At 40.2% G+C, this 20,274-nt stretch overlaps 1 protein-coding gene across 1 annotated transcript in view; it reads right to left on the bottom strand.

Annotated features, from left to right (window-relative positions):
- SNX25 (sorting nexin 25) overlaps window positions 1-20,274 on the bottom strand; it is a 252,808-nt gene that overhangs the window by 63,020 nt on the left and 169,514 nt on the right. The window contains exon 7 of the mRNA XM_036765361.1: window positions 8,017-8,198. Coding sequence (XP_036621256.1) covers window positions 8,017-8,198 — 182 coding nt within the window. The remainder of the gene's footprint in view (window positions 1-8,016; window positions 8,199-20,274) is intronic.

The following is a 20,274-nucleotide window of genomic DNA, read 5'->3' as shown; positions in this document are numbered from 1 at the left end:
CTGACCACCAATTTCCTATATGTGTTGTCTCCCCGCATTTAAATATGAGCTTTCTGAGGCAGGGACACTGACTTTTGTATTATATCCCTGGTGTTTAGCAGAGTGCTGGGCAGTCAATCAGCAAGCATTTATTAATTACCTACTGTTAAGTAAGCAATCAGTCAACAATTATTGATCGAGCGTTTACTACGTAGGTAGGCAGGGAAGATACAAATGTGGAAAACGAACAATTTTTACTTGTGTAACATAAATACACACATAAAGATAAAGTGAATAAATACAAGTACATACAAGGAAATTAAAGACAAGGTAGTTTGGGAGGGAGGGTACTAGCATTTGGGGGATCAAGAAAGGCTTCATGATACTACTGTTCTATAGGAAATGATGAACAGGTAAATTTCAGAAAAATCAGGAAAGACTTATATGAACTGATGTGAGTGAAGTGAGAAGAACCAGGAGGAACACTGTATACAGTAACAGCAACATTGTGTGATGACCAACTTTGAATGACCAGAAAAGGAGTGGCAGCTCAGCATGCAAGCGGTGGCTTCTGCCTAGACCTCATAAAACTTGGAGAGAAACAAAGAGAATATTGTGCACCTTTATTACATTAGCTGGGAGGATCAAGAGCCATAGGGACAGCTGGGAGGTGCCGGGGAACCGGGTTCCACAGACAATCAAAGCAGGAAGTAACAACTACAGAATAGTAGGGGAGTGAAGAAACCAGGATCAATAGGGAGCACCCCAGCCCTTTCTCAGGCTCAGCTATAGAAGTCAGGCCTGCCAGGCTGCTCTCAGATCCACGTAAAGTCAGCTTCAGCTGCCTGGAAAGCACCAGTGACATCAATGGTTTGCTGTGTGCAGAGCTCCCAAAGACAACAGCAGGAGCTGCTGCCCTTGTTTGCCAAGGATGTGATTATCTTCCTTTATTATTTTATTCCATAGGTTTCCTTCTTATAAATGTGTTCTCAATTTTTAGCACATTTTATTTCTCCCCAACTACAATAGCATGTGGGCATGTGTTTATATGTATGTATGTATACATGTGTGTACACATAGGTTTCTGAGATGCTGTCCTCACAACAACCTGGGGAGGGTCTAGGTGAGTATTATCTCCCCCATTTGTAGAAAAGGAAACAGAGGCTTAAAGGTCTTGCCCAGGACCACACAACTACTAAGTGCCAGCCCTGGGCTCTCTAACAGTGTCTGGCCCCCTTGCAATAATCATGTCATTCACATGGGAGGTTGCATGGTATCATGGCAGGATATAAGCAGAAATCAAGTAAGGCTAGTAGAGAAGTCAGGACTGGGTTTTTGGCTTGATAGGGTAGGAATCCAGTAGGTGCCAAGCAAATAAGAACTCAAATTCTGGGACAGATCGGTCTGGAAGAATCAAGTGGAATACTACAAGTGTAGGTAGGTAAGACATGACATCATTAGAGAAATGAGGATCAGTCATTTTGACCTACTGAGTAAATTGACTTTATCAGTCAATATCAGACCATACTATCCCACCAGACAACCACTCCAGCCATCTCTTCACCCTCCACTCTGTTACCTTGCATGGACTCCTCCACTCCTCTCTGCCCCCACTTTCCATCTCTTGTTCTAGGAACCATATTCAAATCAATGCTAACATTGCTAATGGAAAGGGGATGTCAATCAATTCTTCCATGTCTCCACTTTCCATTGAAGACCAAAATACCCTTTCCCCTGATGGAATAAGAGCTTGAGGGCAAATAGTGTTTCACTTTTGTATGTATACAGTACTTACCACAGTGCTTGAGATATATATAGTAAACATTTAATCAATGTTTTCATTCATTCATTCTCCTTTACCCGGCATTCAAGGCCTTCCACAACATGGCACTAGCACATGACTTATTTCGCACTACTCTCTTCACCTAATCTATGTTCCAGTCAAATCAGACTACTCACTAAACACACATTTGGTACTCATATAGTTACCTATGGCTGTACTAGCTTCCCTCTCTTTCTTCTATTGAATTCATGCCTATACTTTAAAACCACATCTTCAAGGAAGCCTTCTCTGATCAGACCTTTCCCCCTTGAGGCCTAAAATGGTATTTACTTTGCATAGCATCTTTCTAATCCATTTATAGAACATTGTGCGCTATAATTATCTGCATAGCGATGACAGATAGATAGCTTGGGTGTTCACCCATGAAAGGGAAAAGATAAGTTGAGTGGATCTTCCATGGAGGATTTATTTTTTTTCTCTTTTAAAATTTAATACTTTATTTTTCCCCAACTACATGTAAAAACAATTTTTAACAACTGCTTCTTAAAATTTTTGAGTTCCAAATTCTCTTCCTCCTTCTCTCCCCCACCCTCTCATTGAGAAGGAAAGCAATTTGATATAGGTTCTAAATATGTAGTCATGCAAAACATATTTCCATATTAGTCATGTTGTGAAAGAAAACACTGACAAACCCCTCACCCAAAAAAATAAAGAAAAAGTATGCTTCAATCTGCATTCAGACTCCATCAGTTCTTTCTCTGAAGATGGACCACAGTTTTCATCATAAGTTCTTCAGAGTTGTCTTGGATCATTGCATTGCTGAGAATAGCTAAGTCATTCACAATTGATCATCATACAATATTGCTGTCACTATATACAATGTTCTATTGGTTCTGCTCATTTCACTTTGCATCAGTTCATATAAGTCTTGCCAGGTTTTCCTGAGAGCATCCTGCTCATCATTTCTTATAGCGTAATAGTATACCATCACAATCATATACAACAATATATAACTTGTTCAGCCATTCCCCAACTCATAGACATCTCCTCAATTTCCAATTCTTTGCCACTACTAAAAGAGATGTTTTTGTACCTATGGGTCCTTTTCCTTTTTGTTTTTTATCTCTTTTGGATACAAAGCTAGTAGTGGTATTGCTGGATCAAAGGGTATGTGTGATTTTATGGCCCTTTGGCTACAGTTCCAAATTGCTCTACAGAATGGAAGAATCAGTATACCACTTCACCAATAGTGCATTAGCGTCTCAATTTCCCCATATCCTCTTCGACATTTGTCATTTTCTTTTTGTCATATTAGCTAATCTGAGAGGTATGGGGTGGTACCTCAAAGTTGTTTTAATTTGCATTTCTCTAATCAACAGTGATTTAGGACATTTTTTCATATGAATATGGATAACTTTGATTACTTTGTCTGAAAACTATGTATTTCCCTCCATCTTATTTTCTTCTTGTTTATCCTACTCTCTCTCTCCTTTTACGCTGTCCATTCTCAAAAGTGCTTTGCTTCTGACTTTTTCCCTCATCCCCTTCCTCTCCTAATTTCCTATACAGTAAGCTAGATTTCTATACCCAACTGAGTATGTATGCTATTCCCTCTATGAGCCAATTCCAAAGAGAGTAAGGTTCATGTGCTTCCCCCCACCCCACCTCTCTCATCTTCCGTTCCCCATGGAGGATTTATGAGAGGACATAGACAAGAGTCTGACAGGATGAACAAATATCAATAGGTTTTGAACTGCATCACTGGATGTATTCAACATGGAGCCACTGAAGTCTTGAAGTATGATCATTTGTACCTTATCTTCCTCCTGTAATGGAAACTCCATGAGGGCATGGACAACGTCTCACCCAAACTTTGTATCTCACCAAGCACCAATCCAGTGCTCTATACATGGTAGGAAGTTAGTGTTTAAACTAAACTGGAATCAATTAACAAGCATTTATTAAGTGTCTGTTATGCCCTAGGCACTGTCCTGGATGCTAGGCATACAAAGACAAAAATGAAACAGTCTTTCATTCCTTCAAGGATCTTACATTCTATTCTGAAAAGAAAATAAGGTTGATGTGAATTCAATCAACCTAGACAAGAGCCTATCCATGTGACAATCATGCAACCAAGTGAATACAGATCATGCTTATAGTACGGAATTTCCCTTTAAACTGGACCACAGCAATCATGGGATTCTCAAACTCTGCTTTGCAACACACACACCCTTACACATTCAGCTGCCACCATTCATATCAATGTCAACCTTTTATTTCTGTTTTGGAAATCTGAATTTGCTGTGGCCACCTGAAGCATCCCTTCCTCAAGCCTGTCCCCCTGACTTTACCAAACATTTTATCTGGAACACATTCGTTAAGAGCAGACTGACAAAGAATAGAGCTGATGACGTGAAGGTGGAGAATTTAGGGAATGACTCAAAGAAAAGAGATCAACCAGCAGGGGTCAGATAAAAACTTCAAGGAAATCATTCTAGGCAATGCTGAAGGACTCAAAGCTTGAGCCTAAAAAGGGCTGTTTAGATATCTGGTAGGACTCAACAGCAAAACATCACACAGAAATGCCATTTTATTGTATGAATCTCAATCTTTTTCTTAGGGGGAGAGAGGAAGAGGGAATTGGTTTTGGATAAGGGAGAGGGGCTGGGACTTTGGATCTCTTTCCTGCATTTTTACTTAGCTAAAATATTATTCTAATGCAACATGACTAATGTGAAAATGTGTTTAACAGGAATGTATGTGTAGAGCCCATATCAGATTGCATGCAGCCTTGGGTAGGGAGGGGATTGGGAGGGGGAGAAAATTTAAAACTTATGGAAGTAAATGTTGAAAACTGAAAATATATATTAAAAATAAATAAAATATTATTCTAAAAAAGAAGAATTGAATTCACATCAGTCGTGACCAAAGGATTGTATTTAAGAAGCTAGGTTAAAAGTAGGTAAAGCTAAAGGACTGTATTTATAAAGATAATTAACCCCCAATAAGCCACAGTTACATTAAAAGGGTGTGTGTTCATATAAAAACTCTTTCTTTTTTTTAACCTATGATCCTAAAAATTCCTGGAGAGCACATACTGTGTTTTCATGAACTCTCTGTAGAAGTATGGATCATCCTACTGGACACTGCACATTTGTTAATGACATTTTTAAAAACTTACAATAGACCAACAATAAAACCCCCACTCAAGAATAACAGAAAAGACTAAGAACTTTAGAGATGAAAGAGAACTCAACAGAACAATTAGCCCAAGCTCTTGCTGAACAAATAAGGGGAAATGCCTTAGCTAGATTCATAAAGCTAATTCAGAGAGAGATAGGTAGGACTAGAATCCAGGTCTCCTGTTTGCTAGGCCAGTGAATCTCTGCTATACCATGACAAAGAGGGTGTTTGTTGTCTGTCATATTCAATTGATGGACCCACTTGAGCAAATTCAAGTGTCTAATTTATTCTTCTCATAGTAGCATTGGGTCTACAGTGAGTGATAGATTCAGCTCTACTGTTTGCCTAAGGTCCCTTGTGTCCAGCAAGGAGGAGACTGGGGAATAGGGACTGGACATGTGATTTCATTTGCTTAGGGAACACCTGTGTGATGAAACTCCATCTATCGATGCAGACCAGCATCATCTCTGCATCTTGGGACATTGTGAGGTCAAATGACTGGCTCAGGGCAACACAGTCAGTACATCTCCCAGGTGGGCCCAGGTTTTCTCGGCTTCAAGTCTAGTTCTCTATGCTTACCTCAAAGTGCTAGATACATAATTGGTCTGAGAAAGGGGTCAAGGATGTTTTCCTTTATGCAAAAATAACTCACCATACGTGTGCTAAATATGTAATGGTGGCAACGGACTACAGTGGAAAGAGAGGTCACAGTATGGGGCCAGAGGACTTGGATGACAATTACTTGTGTGACTTTGGACAAATTACTTCTCTTTCCTAGGCCTCTTCATCTTACAGATAAGAAGATGAACTAGAGTCTAGACCATAGCACCATCAATTATCAACTAGAAAAAAACCTTAGGGATCATAGATGACCTCTTAAGTGCCTTCCAGATCTAAATCTAGGATTCTATTATCTAGTCCAGAAATGTCACACATACAGCTAATGGGCCATATGCAGCCCACAAGACTCCTGAATGTGGCCTGAACCAGATTAAAATGTATTGGGAGGCAAGTCACTTAATCCCAATTGCCCTGTCTTGCCCCCTCCAAAAACAAACAAACAAAAAAACACAAGACAAGACCAAAAAAATGTAATTGGGAAATATTTAACAAAATTAATACAAATACAATAAATCATAGATAATATCAGTACTGTATGTGATTTTCTAAGACCAAGTCAATATGTCCCTCAAGGGATCCCATCTAGCACCAAATCCTATGAGTTTATAATTCTGGAAGGGTTTTCTTCTAATTAAATTCAAATAAGGAAACATTTGCGCTATGCTTACAGAAGAGCTTAACAGTCTGAAATATTTAGATAAAGGAAAAGAGGAAATAAGGACTGTGTTGGCCTCCAAGATTAACTAGTATGTCCATATAACTGACAACACGAGAAAAAACTTGTCAAGATGATTTTGAGAGCATCCTTACCCATCTCCTCCTCTACTGCTCCCCATTTCCATGTGTCACCAGCTGATGTGAAACCTTCTTAAAACCAGTGCTTCAGGAATGGAACTCTTTCCTTCCTTTTGAGCTAAAATACCTGTTTCTTAGTGTACAGAAATGTCTTCAGGGTGACCCACTGAAGTTATGCCGTGTTTTCAAGATCTCGAATGAAGAAATTGATGAGCCCACTGGGTCCAGTAAAAGCAGATTAAGAGCTCTGCCCGAATCGCTTTGCCTGACATTGAAGCTTCCAGACACTTTTCTTTGAGGGCTCCTAAACAAATCAATTGACATCTTGATCTTTTCAACAGCAAACTACTTAGAAATTGAAAGTACAACTACCATCTTTGCCAGGCTCCCTGAGAGGAAGGGGAAAGGGAAGGGAATAAATATTTATATAAGACCTACAATATGCCAGGCACTTTACAGATATTATCTCATTAGATCTTCACAACACCCCTGGGAGGTGGGTACTATCATTATTCCTATTGTATAGTTGAGGAAACTGAAGCAGACAGTAGTTAAATGACTTGTCCAAGGTCACACAGCTAGTAAGTGTCTAAAGCCAGATTTGAACTCAGGTCTTCCTGACTCCAGGCCCAGCACTCTATCCACCCTGTTCCCTTAACGGGGCCGGATCAACAACATTCATTCATTCATTCAGCAAAACATTTATTAAGCATCTACTAAGTAGAACACACTGTGATAGGTGTTAGGAATATAAAGATAAAAAGCAAAGATAGGCCTTGAGCTCAAAAATGCTGAAATTATGTATAGTCCTCTAAGAAAACAACAACAGCTTTTCAGTTTTCCCATTTACTTTAAAGGAAATATTTTAAAATATTTTGATAACTGTATTTCAGTATGATACGTTTCCTTTGTAATCTTGAGAATCCATATATTAGACTTCACCCGACTGCCAAAGGAGTCCACGACACAACAAAAGTTAAGGACCTCAGATCATCCTTGTCCCACTCCACAACAACACAAACAGCAAAAACACGCACAAGCATCACTTGCTGGACTCTTCTGACCAGGTATCACATGGACATGGCAGGAAGAGAACCTTGACTCTGGATACATAACAGTCAGATAAGAGGGTAGGCATCCTGTCTATGAGGTCACCTACATATAATTAGGCTGTATAGACCCAAAGGCCTTAAACCGACATTTTTAGCCCCAAACCCAAACATCCCAAATGAACCTTCTTCTGTTTTCCTACCTGTTGTCACTAATTAATACATCTTTTCAAATTCTTGGCTCTCAGGAAACTGGCTTGTTACCTATTAGAATCAATATGTTTCCACCGGGGGTAGGACTCTTCTGCAATGTAAGAGCTGCTTGAGAATATATTTATGTCTGTGATCCACAAAGAGGGACTGAGAAAGGAAAATGTGCATAAAATTTCCATCATGCCTGCTACTTCATCAGAAAGGGGGGAAGCCAGGCAACGCTGTCAGTTGGGTCGAAGGAAAAATGGGGATGGTCTAGAATCAATTTGGGGCATCAGAACTTCTACGTTCTGTATTCTATGCTAATCATCACAATCTAAGGACATCTGCATTCATAACCACCTGAAAGTGAAACAGGATACACATCAAAACTGAGTCCAATCAAAGTTTTACCTTTTGGCCCTGGGGCCCTTCTCCCTCATCGGAGGCACTGTCTTCTTGCTGATCGTAAGCGGGACCTCCCAAAAGTCGAATTCTCTTCTCACACTGTTTCTTTGCCACAGTCAGCTGGTTAATATACCTTTTCATATTCCTGGCTCTCAGGAGGTCAGCCTTCATTGCAGCAGTCTCTTTGCCTGTTGGTGGAGTGACAGACAGCGTCCAATTAAAGGAGATATGGTACCAAAGGACAGACTGCAGAGCATCGCCAGCTCAGACCCATCTAGGCAGGCGGACGCAGCATTTCAGAATCACATTTCCATTTGGTATCCTCAACTAGTGTGAATTCATCCAACAAGGTAACTCAAGGATCTACCATTCACTGAAATGGAAGCTCATTTTAGATCAGAACCCCTCTGTGCCTTCCTGGGCAGTCTTCAGCAATTACTGTAGTCAAAAATATTCTTTTCCTAACGGTCAATGAACTTTTTTTTTTAAATTATAAGCCTCTGAATTTAGATACAGTGGTCCTCTGATATTAAGACTAGGGATCTACTTCAAGGTCTTTATTCAGAAAAAGCAAAAGTCTTGCTAAAATGCCAACTTTGAAATATTTTTCCTTGGTTACTGAAACAATGATCTTAAATGGCTCTGACTCCCTGGAAGTAAGTGGCCAACTCTAAGACTCTAAGCTACAGCTTTAATTCTTTCTGGTGAAATGATCAGATTGATTCTGTGGTGGCTTGTTGTTTTTTTTTTTTTCATTAATCCTATTTACAATTATTTGATTGTATCCGATCACTGCCCAAGATACGGTACTTTGTCTCTGAACTCAGCTCAGAAATTCAGCTGGCCTGAGTTAAGTTTAGAAATCCAGCTCCCCTAATCACTGTTCTATTCTTACCTGAAGGAGATTTGTCATCCCTCAGGGAAGCAGGTGGATAGCCAGGAGTCTAGCTCACTATCTATCCACCACAGAGATATCCTGGATATCTGGTTTGTTACTGTCTCTCACCTAGCAGATGGACCCAAACAACGAACAATTCTTAGTCAGAGGAGAGAAGAAGGAGGTTTTTGCTAGCCCCACATTCCCAATTTCCAACCAATCATATTATCCCTCACACCTCAACTCTGGCATTGTCGTCCAGTTGTTTCTGTCGTGTCTGACTCTACAGGATCCCATATAGGGTTTTCTTGGCAGAGATACTGGAGTAGTTTGCCATTTCCTTCTCCAGCTTGTTTTATAGATGAAGAAACTGAGGCAAACAGGGTTAAGTGGCCTGCCCAGGGCCACACAGCTAGTAAGTGCCTGAGGCTAGATGTGAACTCATGAAGATGAGTTTTCCTGACTTCAGGCCTGGTACTCTATCCACTGCACCACAGAGCTGCCCTCAGCTCTGAAACCAATCACAATGATTTCATCATTCATAATGTAGAGCTCTTTTAACCAATTTTAACTTGTTCCCTAACTGTGAAGTCCTGCTCTTTGTTCTGTATACCCCAAAACTATCTAAGAGAACAGCTCCACCCCACATTTGGGATCTAAGCTTTGCTAAAAAAAAAAAAAAGCTGAGATTTCATTTATTGGTAAATTTGTGCTTTACTAATAAATCAAACTTTGTGCTCAGAACTTAGTGCCTCAGCTCACCTTATTTTAACTTATACTGGTAAACATTTGTTCATATATTCAGAATATGTCCTTCAGACTCCTTGGGGGATCAGCCCTAGGAAACACTGAGCACAACTCTGACCAATTCTAATTCAACTCTGACCAACATATATTAAGTAACTCTCATGTACAAAGCCCTATGCTTGGAACTGGGGTGGGGGTGGGGGTGGTTAGATGAGGCAACATCCTGCTTTTATGCAATTAATAGTCTAGCAGGAGAAAATACAGATAACTATAAGAATAATAACAACAGCAGCAATTAATAATAGTAACTAACATTTCATGTAATTAAAGCTTTGCAAAGTGCTTTACATAGAGTATCTTCTGATATTCTTTGATCCTTCCTCACTACAACCCTGTGTACTTTTGTTGTTCGGTAGTTTTGAGTTTGGGGTTTTCTTGGCAAAGATATTGGAGTGGTTTGCCATTTCCTTCTCCAGTTCATCTTACAGATGAGGAAACTGAGGCAAACGGGGTGAAGTGACTTGCCCAGGGTCACATAGCTAATGAAGTGTCTGAGGTCAGATTTGAACTCATGAAGATGACTTTTCCTGGCTCCAGGCCCAGTGATCTATCCACTGTGCTACCTGGCCGCTCCCAAATCCCCTATGAGATAGGTATTATTATGATTGTTAACATTTTACAGGTGAAGAAACTGAAGCTGAGAAAGATAAGCCCCAGGGACTTTCAAAAGGTAAGTGTCCAAAGTGGGCGAAAACCCACTTTGAACTCAACACTGCCTTCCCATACACAATGATACTATGTAAAGGCATTAAAGGAGTGAAAACACGTGACTCTAAAACCCTTGCATGGAGAGGGCAAAATCATAATTAACAGGCGGAATCAGGGAAGACTTCCTGGAAATGGTGTGACTGGACTTGTGATTCAAAAGCTGAGTAAGGATTCTACACGAGAAGATGAAAGAGGACGAGTCCGATTCAAGGCAAGGGGACAAAAGTGGCTGGAGTGTGTGGGCAATGTGGAGCAGTTCAACGTGGCTGGAGTTTAGAGTGAGTGAGGAGCAGTGCAAGAGAATCTTGGAAAGGAGGGTGGCCCCCAGCTGTGGAGGAAACCATCGGGGCACTGAAGATTTCTGAGCAAAGGACTGACAGGCTTTGATTGATACATGAAGAGGACTAGTCCGGCCTCAGGCTAGAAGGCTGGTGTAACCACCCTAGTCAGGTCACAAAGGATATGGGAATGAGGGGACAGAGGGGAGAGATGTTATGTAGGAAGCGTCAATAGAATACTACTGTGCTTTAAGAAATGATGAGCAGGTGAATTTCAGAAAAACCTAGAAAGACTTATACGAACTAATGCTGAATGAAATGAGCAGAACCAGGAGTTACCAGTTACCAGCAGTAACAGCAACATAGAGCTCGTCTCAGCAATACAATGATTCAAGAAAATTCCAAAAGACTCATGATGGAAAATGCTATCCAGATGCAGAGAAAGAATTATGGAGTCTGAATACAGATCAAAGCATATTATTTTCTCTTTTTTTTCTTTCTCATGGTCTTTTCCCTTTTGCTTTCATTCTTCTTTTACAGCATGACTAATGTGGTAATATGTGCAATATGATTGTACATGTATAGTCTATGTCAGATTGCATGTTGCCTTGGGGAGGGGAGACTCAAGGGAGGGAGAAAAAAATTTAGAACTCAAAATTTTATAAAAGTGAAAAGTTAAAAATAAAAAGCATCAAGCACCTACCTCAGACTATAGATGGCCACCTTTGGAGTCAGAGAATATAGGTTTGAATCCTGACTCTGCTGCTGATTGCCTCTTAGACCCTGGGCAAAATACTTAACTTCTCTGGGCCTTACTTTCCTGATCTGTGAAATGAAAGGGTTGAACTCAGTTTTTCAACCCTAAGCTTTCCTGTGTCAATATGCAGGGCATCCCAAAAATCTTTGTGCAGTTTTAAGCAATTTAACATTTTAATATTTAATATTTTACTATTATTAATATTATAACATAATAATATTATTAATATTTTAATAATTTAAGCAATTATTTAAAGCCGTACCAAGACATCAGAAACAGTCTTTATGATTCCCTTAAGGGGTTCATGGATTGCTCTTAGTCCACTGGATAAGCTGCCATGTCTAAGAGTATGCTGGTGAATCACTTTTTTTTTTTTAAAGGCAATCTGGGTTAAGTGACTTGCCCACGGTGACACAGCTAGTAAGCATCTGAGGCTGGATTTGAATTCAGATTCTCCTGACTCCAGGGCCAGTGCTCTACCCACTGTACCACCTAGCTTCCCCAAAACACTTTCTCTGGTCTCCATACTGGTATCTCAACTTTTAGAATATTTGGCTGAGGGACACTGATAAAGGAATCCATTATCTTCAGCCTCCACCTTTAGGATAAAACAAAAACCTAGCCTTGTCAAATTTGTGCAGAAAGCCAATTCAGCTTTCCAAAGGCACGAATCTAGCCCCGACTTCAACGTTACCTGAGCTTCTGTCTGTCCATGCATAAGCTTCTGTCACTAGAGATCATTGGAGAAGCAGAACTCACAAATTTCCTCTCCTCGAAATCTCAAAGTCTATTTCATGGATGACACTCAATCCAAGTTGAATTTCATAAAACGCAAACACCTTAGACTTCAATTTCAAGCTCAGTGCTAGACGTTCCATGTGGTGAGCATGCCGACAAGATTTCAATTTAGATGAACGGGGAGGTTATGGGAGTATAGAGCAGCCATTTTTCATCACACACATTCCTCCTTTCCCAAGGATGGCTTAAGATCCCTTCTATAAGAACAAAGACCAGAAGCAGTTTCATAAAAGGAGGAGGGAGGGGGAAAAGGCAAAAGAAAAGACCCCACAACCCAGCTGCAGAGCCGAGGGGAATGTTTTCCTGTTGGAGAGCCTGAATGTAGAGGGCTCACGTGAATCTGCTGTGTTTGTTCATGAGCAATACAATGCCATTGTTGGGTCACAAAGCTTCTTGCTCTCCCGAAAGAGCAGCTTGTCGCTCAGACAATTCCATGTATTTTTGCCTCGGAAAATTAATCCCACGTTCGGCAATGAATGCCTACCACGGTGCCCTGCCCGCCCATATTTCTGACTAGTGAAAATCCTAGCAAATCCAATGATCCCAATGAATACGCCGCTTTGTGACCTTAAAACCCATTCAGCTGAGAAATATCCACACGTCGAGAAGATTGTCAGAGAACGTGTGCACAACCACACTTTACATTACATTATCACTGAGCTCAAACCCAATTCACTCTGCAGTTGTTCTATAGGGTCTTAAGGATTCAAGGTAAATGGGACCCATGGTAATGTGGATTGTCAAAATCCTTTTGAATGCAGAATGCTCAATCCGGCTTAGGAAGGCAGGTCTGGTGGACAGTGAGCCAAGGGAATGACTTCCTAAAGCTAGCGTGAGGATAAAAATAAGTAGGGTGAGATAATCCAAAGAAATGACAAGTGTCTTGACATTCTCCCTCCACCTGATACAATTTCCATTCTACTGAGGACGGATGTTGGGAAACAAGCGTAGCCTAGAGCGTAGATGGAAACCAGGATGACGAGAGGACCAGAGACCATCCAATCCACAAGGACTGATTGAAGAAACTGGAGAAAAGAAAAATGAGGGAAAGTAGCGGTTTTGGACAGTTGCCTTCAAGTTTGTGAAATGCTATTTTCAGAGATCAGACATGTTCTGTGTAGCCCCCAAACAGAATGAGGGAACTGAGCTATCCAACAATGAAATGCGCTTCTTTGGAAGGTAGTGATAGCCTCTCAACTGGGGGACTTTAAGAGTAGGTTGAAGAATTATTTTGTTAGGGATAATTGGATTTTAGAGCTCGAAGGGATCTTAGAGGCTATTGATTCTATTTTAGAAACGAGGAAACTGAGGCATAGAGAAATTCAGTGGGTTCCCCCAGATCACATAGTTATTAGGTCTCCAAAGTGGAATTTGAACCCAGGTCTTAATAATAACAAGTCCAGCACCCAAGCCACTACATCTCACCGATCAAGTCTGGGGGGCACTGGAGGGTCTCTGAGAATCTGAAAGTTTATGATTTTGTCAGAAAAGGAAAATAGGCTGAATTGTAAAGAGACACATTCAGGTAAAACATCAGGAAAAGCATTCTGACTATAAAGGTGTGGGAAGCAGTAATAGGTTAAGGAAGGCCACTGCAGAAGATCATTGGAGATTTTTAAGGGCAGAATCAATATCCAGATAACTCGAAGGGTAGAAATTTAGCCTTTATTTGAGAAAGGGGGAGAAAGATTGAGCGACCTTACGGGGAAGTGTTTTTAAATTAAAAAAAAAATACTAAAGGACAACTGTCCATTTCTAGGGCAACTACATGGCGCAGTGGATGGAATGCCAGACCTGGAGTCAGGAAGACTCATCTTACCTTCATGAGTTCAGATCTGACCTCAGACACGTATTAGCTGTGTGACCCTGGGTAAGTCACTTAACCCTGTTTGCCTCAGTTTCCTCATCTGTAAAAACGTGCAAGAGAAGGAAGTGGCAAACCACTCCAGTATCTTTGCCAGGAAAACCTAAAAGGCTCATAAAGGGTGGGACATGACTGAAAACATCTGAATAACAGTAGGACACGACTGAAAATGTCCAAACAACAACATCCATTTCTACTTTCATCATGACAACTACAGAGATATTAATAATGGATCAAACATTATGAACAGCTTTGAAAAGAACTTCAGATTATAAATGGTCAGATGAAAATGTGCTCCCAATAATGAAAAGAAACAGAAAAGCACATTAAACAACTCTAAGATGATACCTCATATCCTACAAACTGACAAAGATAGGGGGAAAAAAAGGAAACAGTCCATGTTGGAGGGGCTGTGCGTAGACAGGCATATAAATAAATTGTTGTAACAGCTGTGAATTGTTGACCCATTCTGGACATCAATTTGTAATTAGGCAAGAAAACTAATGAAACTATTCATTTTGAGCTGTAATCTTTGACCAGTAATTTTGACCTTTGACCAGTAATCTCATTACTATATTGCACATGTTGCAAAGAAATCAAAGGCGGAAAAATAAATTCTAATATATACCAAGATGCTCATAGCAGTACTTTTTGGGGCAGCCAAAGACTAGAAACAAATTAGAGAAGAGTTGGGGAAAAAGACATGGTATTGGAATGTGATAGAATATTATTGTGCAACAAGAAATGAGGAATATGAGACATTCAGAAAAACACGAGACTATGTTTATGAATGAATGCAGAGTAAAATAAGTTGTACCGAAAGATCAATATGAACTACAACAAGGGAAATGAAAAAGCTCTTGAAAAGAAAGCTGAACTCAGGGTAACCAAAGAAATAAGTAATAGTCACACCAGAGAATGCAATGAAACTCATAGCTCCCTCTTCTTGGCACAGAAACAGAGGACTATCAGAGTAAATGTGGCATATATTGTCAAAAGCTGTCATTGAATCAGGTGCGTTTTCTACACTTTTCTTCTTTGTTACAAGGCAAGATTTAATTTAGGGGCGAGACAGGATGGTACTCTGGCCAGCCAAGTCTTCATTCCTCTCCAGGCTATACTATGGCCTTCTTTACCATGCCCAAGAAAACTCTCCATCCCAGAAGATTGTTCCAGCTCTAGAATTCACACAATTAAGTACCCTCTGAACCTTTGATGTCTCCTACTGGATGGATCCTAGCAGGTCCTCCATTGTGAACTGCTTCATAAACTAATGCAGTAGGTAATTTTTAGCTATTATTAATAAAAACAAAATATTAAATCTATTTTTAAATAGTTTACCATAACAAATTACAAAATAAAGTACAGGCACTTGGAGATATTGTGGGTTCTGTTCCAGACCACCACAACAAAGCAAATATCACAATAAAGTAAGTTACATGAATTTTTTTGCCTCCTAATACATATAAAAGTTATGTTTACACTATATTGTAGCCTATTAAGTGTGCAATAATATTATGTCTAAAAAAACCCAATGTACATACCTTAATTAAAAATATTTTATTGCTAAAAAATGCTAACCATCATTTCAGCTTTCAGGGAGTTGTAATCTTTTCACTGGTAGAGGGTTTTGCCTTGATGTTGATGGCTGCTGACTGATCAAGGTGGTGGATGCTAAAGGCTGGGATGGCTGGGACAATTTCTTAAAATAAGACAACTGGGAAATGTGCCGCATCAACTGACTCTTCCTTTCACTTAAACACTTAGAGGCCATTGTAGTGTTATTACTTAGCCTAATTTCAATCTTGTTGGGAGGCCCAAGGAGAGGGAGAGAGACAGGGGAACGAGCAGTTAGTGGAGGAGTCAAAACACGCACAATGATTATCAAATAAATTTGCTGTCTGGGGCAGCTAGGTGGCGCAGTGAGTAGAGCACCTGAGTTCAAATCCAGCCTCAGAAACTTGACACACTTACTAGCTGTGTGACCTTGGGCAAGTCACTTAACCCCAATTGCCCTGCCTTCCCCCTGCAAAAATAAAAAAAAAAATAAAAAAAAAGAATTCATCCGTTATCTTCAACTCATTAAAAAAAAATAAATTTGCTGTCTTAGAAGGGCATGGTTCATGGCATTCCAAAATAATCCCAACAGTAACAAAAAGATCACTCATCCTAGATCACCATAACAAATATAATAATATTGAAAAAGTTTGAAATATTTGAGAATTAGCAAAATGTGACACAGAGACACAATGTGAGCATGTACTGTTGGAAAAATGGCACAGAAAGACTCGCTCGATGTAGGGCTGCCACAAACCTTAAATTTGTAAAAAAAAAAAATGTTATATCTGTGAAGCATTTAAAGCAAAATGCAATAAAATGAGGCACACCTGTATCTTTGAATCAGAAATATGATGTGAATATCACAAGTAATCCAATTGAACTATCACTGTATTTTATAGACTTAGGGAAAATGAAACAGTAATAGAATATTTTCCTCCTCCTACATTTACTCCATAGAATTCCAAGGATAAACCATATTGCAGGGATCTCCAATATGACCAATGAGGCCCCTGATCTGGTCTATCAAGGAGCCCCCAGCCTTTTGCCACGCACTCTTCCTCAACTTCCAAAGGCCTGGGAGGATTTGGGAGCTCAGTTGGAAGTACTGGGGAAGGTCTTGTGGCAGAGTGAGGTTGAAGCTGACTGGAAGCCTCCATTCCTGTTCTAAAGGCCCTCAAGATGGATTTCAAGAGTTTGGGGTGGAAAGCAGAGTAGTCCATTGGGCAATCTTACTCTTATACCTAAATCAACAGTGACAGACCTTAAGGACTTCCCCTAAATATGGTGTCAGAAACTTTACACTAAACTCCCTCATTATAAGAGTTCAGTGAGTTTCAGTGAATGTGTTTACTTTGGGACAAGTTAAAGATCTGTTCTCAGAAACAGTCTTTAAATTTTTACAGTGAAGGCTGGCAGTGGTCCTTGGGGTTTACCGAAAATCATAAAGCTCTTCAAAGCTATCAACAACCATCTCCAAAAGCTGCCTCGGCACTAAATATTACTTTTCAATTTGAGGCCAGTGTGTACTTCTAAAAGAGAGGAAATGGAATTCTTTTGTCAAGATAAATACTTAAAATACCCAAGTTAAAAATTTAGTCTTTTCTGTTTCATATGAATAGAAACCAAGGTAATAAAGTTGAAGACATTATTCCATGCTTTATCAGGAGCTAAGCAGACATGTACAAGTATGAGGAGGGTAGGAATATATCACACAATTTAGAATGAGACAGACAATAGATAGGCCTGGTGCTCACAATGAATGCTTTGTTTTCTAATTTGAAATATCACAGGTAGCAGAATTTCTATAACTTCTATCAAAAAAACCTCAAAAAGGAAATATGTTAAAAAGGAATGGCGATACATAATTTTAGTATGTTCATAAAATTCTAGAGATAGTACATGTCCTCGAGAAGCTTACAGTCTAATGAGAGAGACAACATGATGATAACTATACATAAAGCACATATAGACAGGATAAATTGGAGAACATCAAAAGAGGGAAGACACTAGAATTAAGGGGGATTTCAGACATCTTCTCGTAGGAGGAGTATTTTAGCTTAGTCCTTTTTTTAGGAGGGGGGAGGCAGGGCATTTGGGGTTAAGTGGCTTGTCCAAGGTCACACAGCTAGCATGTCAAGTGTCTGAGACCAGATTTGAACTCAGGCCTTCCCAACTCCAGGGCCGGTGCTCTACTCCCTGTGCCACCTAGCTGCCCCTACTTTAGCTTAGTCTTGAGGGAAGCCATGGGAGCCGGTAGTGGAACTGAGGAGGAAAAGAATTCTAGGCATGAGAATAGCAAATGAAAGTACCTGAGGACAGGTACAAGGCAGCAAGAAAGCTAATGCCACTGGGTCAGTGTGTGTGTGTGTGTGTGTGTGTGTGTGTGAGAGAGAGAGAAAGAGAGAGAGAGAGAGAGAGAGAGAGAGAGAGAGAGAGAGAGAGAGGAGAAGAAGAAGAAGAAGAAGAAGAAGAAGAAGAAGAAGAAGAAGAAGAAGAAGAAGAAGAAGAAGAAGAAGAAGAAGAAGAAGAAGAAGAAATGAAAACAAAGGCGGAGGAGAAAGAGGAAGAAGAGGAGGAAGAGGAAAAGAAGGAGGAAGAGAAAATAGGAAGGAAAGGTGGGATGGGTCTATGTTATGAAAACACAGGATTTTATATTTGATCATGAAGCTAACAGAGAACCACTGAGGGTGACAGATCTGAACTTTCAGAAGAGCAGCTTGATAGCCAAGTAGAGACTAGACTAGAACGGGAAGAGACCTTAGGCAGTGAGACCATAGATAAGGCTATTATAACAATCCAGGGGGCCTGAACAAGGGTGACCGCAGTGTCAGAGAGAGAAAGGGGTGTATACAGAAGACAGAAATGACGACTTGTAACTTATTAGATCAGGGCAGGAATGGGAGGGAGGAGGCGAGGAATGAGGAATCAGGGATGACACATAGGTTTTGAGCCTGTGTGACTAGGAGGATAGTGGTATCTTTGACAAAAATAGGAAAATTAAGAAGGGAAGACTTTGGGGAGGGGGGATAATAAGTTCAATTTTGAATATATTAAATATACTGAGTTTAAGATATCTATAGGACATCCAACTCAAGATGTCCAAAAGGCATTTGTAGATGTGAGGATGGAGTCAGGAGTGAGGGTAGGACAGGATAAGCAGATCCGGAAATCATCAGCACAGAGGTGATAATCATTGGAGCTGATGAAACCATCAAAGAAAAATAATAGAGAAGGAGAAGAGAAGAGCCCTGGGACAAAGCCCTGGGGAACATCTACCATTAGTAAATATGGTCTGGATGAAGATCCAGCAGGAGACTGAGGAGCGGACAGTCAGGTGCGAGAAGAACCAGGCAAGAGTAGCGCTGCTTCATGAATTAGTATGAAGAAGAAAAGGGTGATTGACAATATCAAAGGCTGCATAAAGGTCAAAGAGAATAAGGATTGAGGAAAGACCATTTGACTTGGCAATTAATTAAGAGATCACCGGTAACTTTGGAGAGAGCCGTTTCAGTTGAATGATGAGGTTGGGAGCTGGACAGAAGAGTTAAGAAGAGAGTAAGAGGAAGTTAATTGAAGTCACCTATTATAAATGCCTTTTCAAGGAGTTTTGAGCTACAAGGGAGGAGAGACAGAACAAAAGATATCAGGAATGAAAGGATCAAGTGAGGATTTTTTTTAAGGGATTTTTTTTCATGAGTATGTTTATAGGTAGTAGGGAAGCATCCAGTAGACCAGGAGAGGTTGAAAATTAGTGGAGATGATAGAAGCAGCAATCTGTGGAAGAACACAAGATGGAAATGGGATCCCTTGTAAAGGGCATGTAAAGGAGTTTGCCTTGACAAAGAGAAGGGCCACTTCTTTATATAAGAACATAAAAGAGGAAGGCATCTGAAGTGAGATGAGGAGGAAGACAGAAGAAAGAGCTCTTAGTGAATGACTTCATTTTTTTTCCAGTGAAATATGAGATCAGGTTCTTAGCTGAGGGTGGGAGAAAGAGGAGTCATGGGAAGTTTAAGAAAACACGGAAAAGGCCTGGAAAAACCATTGGAGTGACTGGGACAGTAAATGCATTAGGGAAGTATAAAAAGAGTATCTTGTTATGATGGGGCGCTTAAGAACAAGTTGACCTCTGAAGAAATTCTCTTGTAAAAACACGACTATCTTATAACCACAGAATTATCACATATTGATTTCCAAAGTTATCATATTCAATCCTGAGGTCAAGCTATAGACGTCAACTCTCAAAGCTATCTTGGTACAGACATAACAGACCTTACTGAGAAACCCCTTCCCCTGGTTTCCAAGTAGTGAATGAAGCCAGTGACAAAGTTTGTAGTTTATCACGTAGTTAGCACATCTGCCAGACAATCCACTCCTTTTCTTATATACGCTTTAGCATCATTCCTGTTAAGTTGCGAGTTCCTCAAGGAGATCTGACCACTGTAATAGTGTAACAACAAACCTATGCTAACTTGACTTACAGACTGCTCGAGTCCTTAAATTCATTCCAGACGACCCTCTCCTGTACTTCAGTCCTCGAGGGGTCCCTGGACCTCTCAAATCCCCCTCAAACTTCATCAGTTACAGTGATAATATAAAAAAAATTTGCCAAGTT

The sequence above is a fragment of the Trichosurus vulpecula genome, chromosome 6 (assembly GCF_011100635.1).
Source record: "Trichosurus vulpecula isolate mTriVul1 chromosome 6, mTriVul1.pri, whole genome shotgun sequence".
NCBI lineage: Eukaryota > Metazoa > Chordata > Mammalia > Diprotodontia > Phalangeridae > Trichosurus > Trichosurus vulpecula.
Note: the sequence above shows the minus strand (reverse complement) of the source record. Positions and strands in the feature narration are given on the sequence as shown.